Here is a 4,258-nt window from a genome sequence, read left to right on the forward strand (position 1 = left end):
ATACTTCTGCTTCGATTAAGATTGGTTCTTTTAATATATGCGTTAGTTAATTCGAAATTGCTTGCTTTCAACAATATGCAGAGTTCCCTGGGGCAATTAAAACAACCGACGTTTTCATTTTGTTTTTTCAAGCCCCGAAAGGCTAAACCCAGCCCTTTACAGAAAGCTAACTTCCCTTTTGTGTCTTGATATTTTTGTCGATTAGACAGATTTAAAATATTTCTAGCTCGAGCATCCACAAGAAACACCTGGCGTGGGCCGTGTACAAAGCATTGCATTTTCTCCGCCCAATAGCGAACAAATTAAATTTTGGATAATGACGGGTTCAATAAAGTACTCCAACGCCAATTGGTCCATTGGCTGGAGTCATGCGGTTGAGTGCCGTCGATCAATAGAACCTTATTGATGAAAACGCAGGCCTAGATTAGCATACTATTTGTGTCGCTGCTACATCTACTGAGATCAGTTGCACGAAACTGGGCGCTGGCTAGAGACCGTTCCGCGAACGCTTGCCGAAGAAGACACGATGAATCCAGCCATGTTCTTGGTCGCTGTCCTTGCCCTTTGTGCGCTACCGAGTGGTAAGTTTAACTGTTTTGAACTTTCTTCGCTTAGTTAGTTTATGTTCGAATGGTTAGCTTAGTATTGCAAACCGAACACGTTCAAAGAACCCTAATCCGCCGGTTCGGTGCACGCTGGAATAACACGTTGATGATCAGAGTTACTTTATAATGTAGACCAGGTTCAAGCTCTTTCTAAAAAAAGACTCGTTCACGGTCTGACTCACCGATCTAAAGACTGTTATCTCCGTTTTGGTGCAAATTCGATATGAATGAAGAATCCTCTTTCTTCCGCCCCTGCAACCCTCTTATCTCAATATTTCTGAAGTTAACCTTGTATTTTATAAAAAAAAAAAAAAGAATCACCTCCAAGCCTGGAGAAGCTTCAAATATCGTCTGTACCTTTTCTGCCATTGTTTCATTCCCGATTTCAAGGTGTACTTTAAAAAAATGTTTTGAAGTCCCGAATAACGCTCAAAGGATAAATTTCAGTGGCCGCATGTAATTACTGTCAAAAGAAACTTAAATCAAATAGGATAGTTTACTCTGCCACTAAGGTTCAAAAAAAAAGCGCAGAATTCTCGTCAAACTCGAAAATTTTAGAGATTATTCCGCATGCACGCAGTTGCATATCATCGTTCGATTTCACGAAAACTAAATGAGAGCTGGAAAACAGTCGGCTTGCTTTTACCGCGGACGGTCGGCTTGATATAACAACCGAGCAGTTAATGAGCCATATCTGTCCATAAAGGACAAATTTTCCTACGGTAAAACTAGCTAACAACAGACATCGTCGATGTTGGCTTCAATATTCGAGAAAAGGCTAATTAAATTTTCATGCAATTTTGATCTAACATTGGCGGGGGTGCTAGAACTAAGCAACGCAGAACTGTTTGCGATCTGTTTGGTTGTTTTTTTGCTGTTTTCGTTGTTTGTTTCCACCACGATTTCTACAAGATTTCGACGGATTATAGTTCCTCAAACTATTTTACATCACCGGGCCGGTGTTTACAGCTTAGAACATTCTACAACATGTTGTTCCGCTTGACTTAGTTAGCCCTCGTGCTAAAACTGGGCTCTCTTTGAACATAAATCAGTAGAAAACAAAGCAATTCTTTACAGTCGACAGTGGACAGTGGATTTCATGCTAAAATAACAACCGTTTGTTATCAAGTAGAAAATCACAAGCCAAGAAAAGGTTATGAAAGTGTGAACTGTTTTTATATATGTAAATTTGAAAGGTAGATTTTCGCCCCCTCCTGTGAGAATCGCTTTGGGCGAAGGAAATTGGAGGAGTTTAATTTAGAGACGCTGAAGTGTTTTGGCGCCTCCAGTGGCAACGCTGAATAAAACAAACCCAGCCAGATATGATCTCCACTGCATGAGATGGTTACGGACAGGGTTGTATGCTTCAACTCAAAATAACAAGCTTCTTTTGTAACAGTGTTGGGAAGAGGGAAAAGGTTAGAAAGAGGGGCTTATGAACTAGTTATATTCTTGCTGATTGGATTCTATTATAATACGGGGCATTGTAAACAATTGCTAGATCCTTCTGTGAGATACGCCTACAGGGAATCATGGTAGCTGTGTTCATCGTCTTGGACTGGACATTTCTTTCGATGAATTCAACTACCATGATTCCTTGGGAGCACGTCTCAAGGAGGAAATTGGCCATTGAGAGCCCTGAAACAACTTTTACAGATCTTGTTAACAAAGATAAAATTTAACATTTATTGTGATGTGTAAACATGTCTTTAAGATGTTATTTCTTGTTATTTCAATGTCGATTAAGCTTTACAGAGTGGTAACAAGTATGTGTTAACCTGAACTTCTATCAACTTTTACTTTAATTTAGCTCTGGGCTTAACCTGCCATCATTGTATGGGAAGCCTACCGCCGAATGTAAAGTTGTGTTCCACAATGGCGGATTATACTAATCAGACGTGTATGGGTGCCAACGCGACTTGTGCTACAACAACGCTTAAGAGTAATGTCAGCGACGTGATGGCCTATGTTCTGGGATGTGTTGAGGTACGTACAAAAATTGCACAAACGAATTGCAATTTATTTGTTTATGAAATTTTTAGGTCGTAAAATGTTTCGTTCGTATTGAGCCTGAAGTGTATGCCCTGCCGGAAACTTATTTACCTCCTCTTCAGTACGTTACGCTTACTTTAATATGGTCGAGTAGATTCTAACGTGAATTCACACGGACATAAATGTTTAAAAATGCCATGTAGGGACGAAATTTCCTTGATGAATTTCGGACTGCATTTACATCTTTAAGAGGATCGTGGCGGTGGAAACAAAAAAGTAAAATTGTTACTGTAAGCGGTAAGCGAAACATTTTAGCATTCTAGCTAGTGATGTGTTAGTTATATTGTTACTACTAATGGGAAAGAAAGTTCCTCATAAATAGGTTTTACTGAGAATTCTCTGTGCATACATTTTACTGACTTAAGTTTATTCGCTCGAAATCCCTGGACAAATTAATCCATCTTTATTTTCAAGAATTAAAACAAATTGGAAAGTGACTATTGTTTTAACTGACTTCCTTATCCTTTCAGGACCCCCATAATTGTACCTCCTACGACATGGAGTTATGCAACAACGTGACAACGACAGCAAGCGCGGCGAATCTTACTGTTGAAACGTGTAACACGCAGTGCTGTAGCACCTCGCTTTGCAATGCAGACTTTGTCCCTACGGAGCCTCCATCCGAGACCGTGAGTAATGCCACAGGAACTACAATGGAAGCAACCACCGCAACTGCTCAAGTGTTCCGCCCCGAGCTCATTGCAATGTTGTTGATCGTGTTCATCGCTGTCTTCTTTGGCCTCCAGTGAGTCTAGGTCAGCCACTGATTTTATCGTCCAGCTTGCTGCAAATTGTGAAACACGTTTTTGTATTTATGTCAAGTTAGAGGTCGCTGTTTAGTATCGGGAGAAGATTTCTGTGTTCGTGAAGACTTTCGATCAAGATCACGGAACTCTTTTTACTTTTATAGTAGAAAACACGTAGAACAGGAGTAGTGAAGAGATCCGCATCTCTTTAGCCACATTTTTAACTCGAAATTAAAACAAAACTGGCCGAGCCAGAATTGGGATTTTTCAGATAAAAATGTTATTATGTAACACCACCGCACGCTTTCAGAAAGCTTATCAGCCACACTGATCTGATTGGATAAAAGCAACTAGAAATTCTGAGCGCAAGTCTGAAATCCGTTGGGTTATTTGGATCAGAGTTTGAAGAAGTTTACTGCTTTATTAAACTCCGTATTTTCTTTTTTACGTATGGACTCTAAAGGAGGAAATTTGTGAAAAAGTCTCATTCAGTCAAAGAAATAAAACACTTTTTGCATTTGTTTGAAAACGTTTTTATTTATTTAAAACCGAGTAGCGAACAACCTCTATATGCTAACCACAAACATTTTTCAATGTTGGCCCCAAAGACTTTGGTCTCCACGGCCTCCGCTTGTTCTAAGCTTGGCGAGATGGATAACATAATAATTGCAGAAATCTGCATGTGGCGAGAGTTTGTTTTTGCAATTTCAAACTTGCAGCTAAGGGAACAAGAAACGAAATGGAAAAACAGCGTGGGCACATTTTTCAATTGTCAAGTGAAGCACTTTCGAGCGGTAAAGCTGTTTAACAAAAGCTACTAAATTTTACCATGAGCTGCGCTTGTTTGAAATCTGT

General features: G+C 39.7%; 1 protein-coding gene across 1 annotated transcript; it reads left to right on the plus strand.

Moving 5' to 3' along the window:
• Positions 1-437: 437 nt before the first annotated feature.
• LOC110043883 (uncharacterized) lies at positions 438-3,932 on the plus strand. Its single transcript, XM_020749385.2, has 3 exons — positions 438-581; positions 2,416-2,591; positions 3,128-3,932. Exons 1-3 carry the CDS (start codon positions 527-529, stop codon positions 3,404-3,406), a joined length of 510 nt encoding a protein of 169 aa, XP_020605044.2. The 5' UTR covers positions 438-526; the 3' UTR covers positions 3,407-3,932.
• Positions 3,933-4,258: the final 326 nt, after the last annotated feature.

The sequence above is a fragment of the Orbicella faveolata genome, unplaced genomic scaffold (assembly GCF_042242905.1).
Source record: "Orbicella faveolata isolate gen_17 unplaced genomic scaffold, um_ofav_v1 contig_2, whole genome shotgun sequence".
Classification (NCBI taxonomy): Eukaryota; Metazoa; Cnidaria; class Anthozoa; order Scleractinia; family Merulinidae; genus Orbicella; species Orbicella faveolata.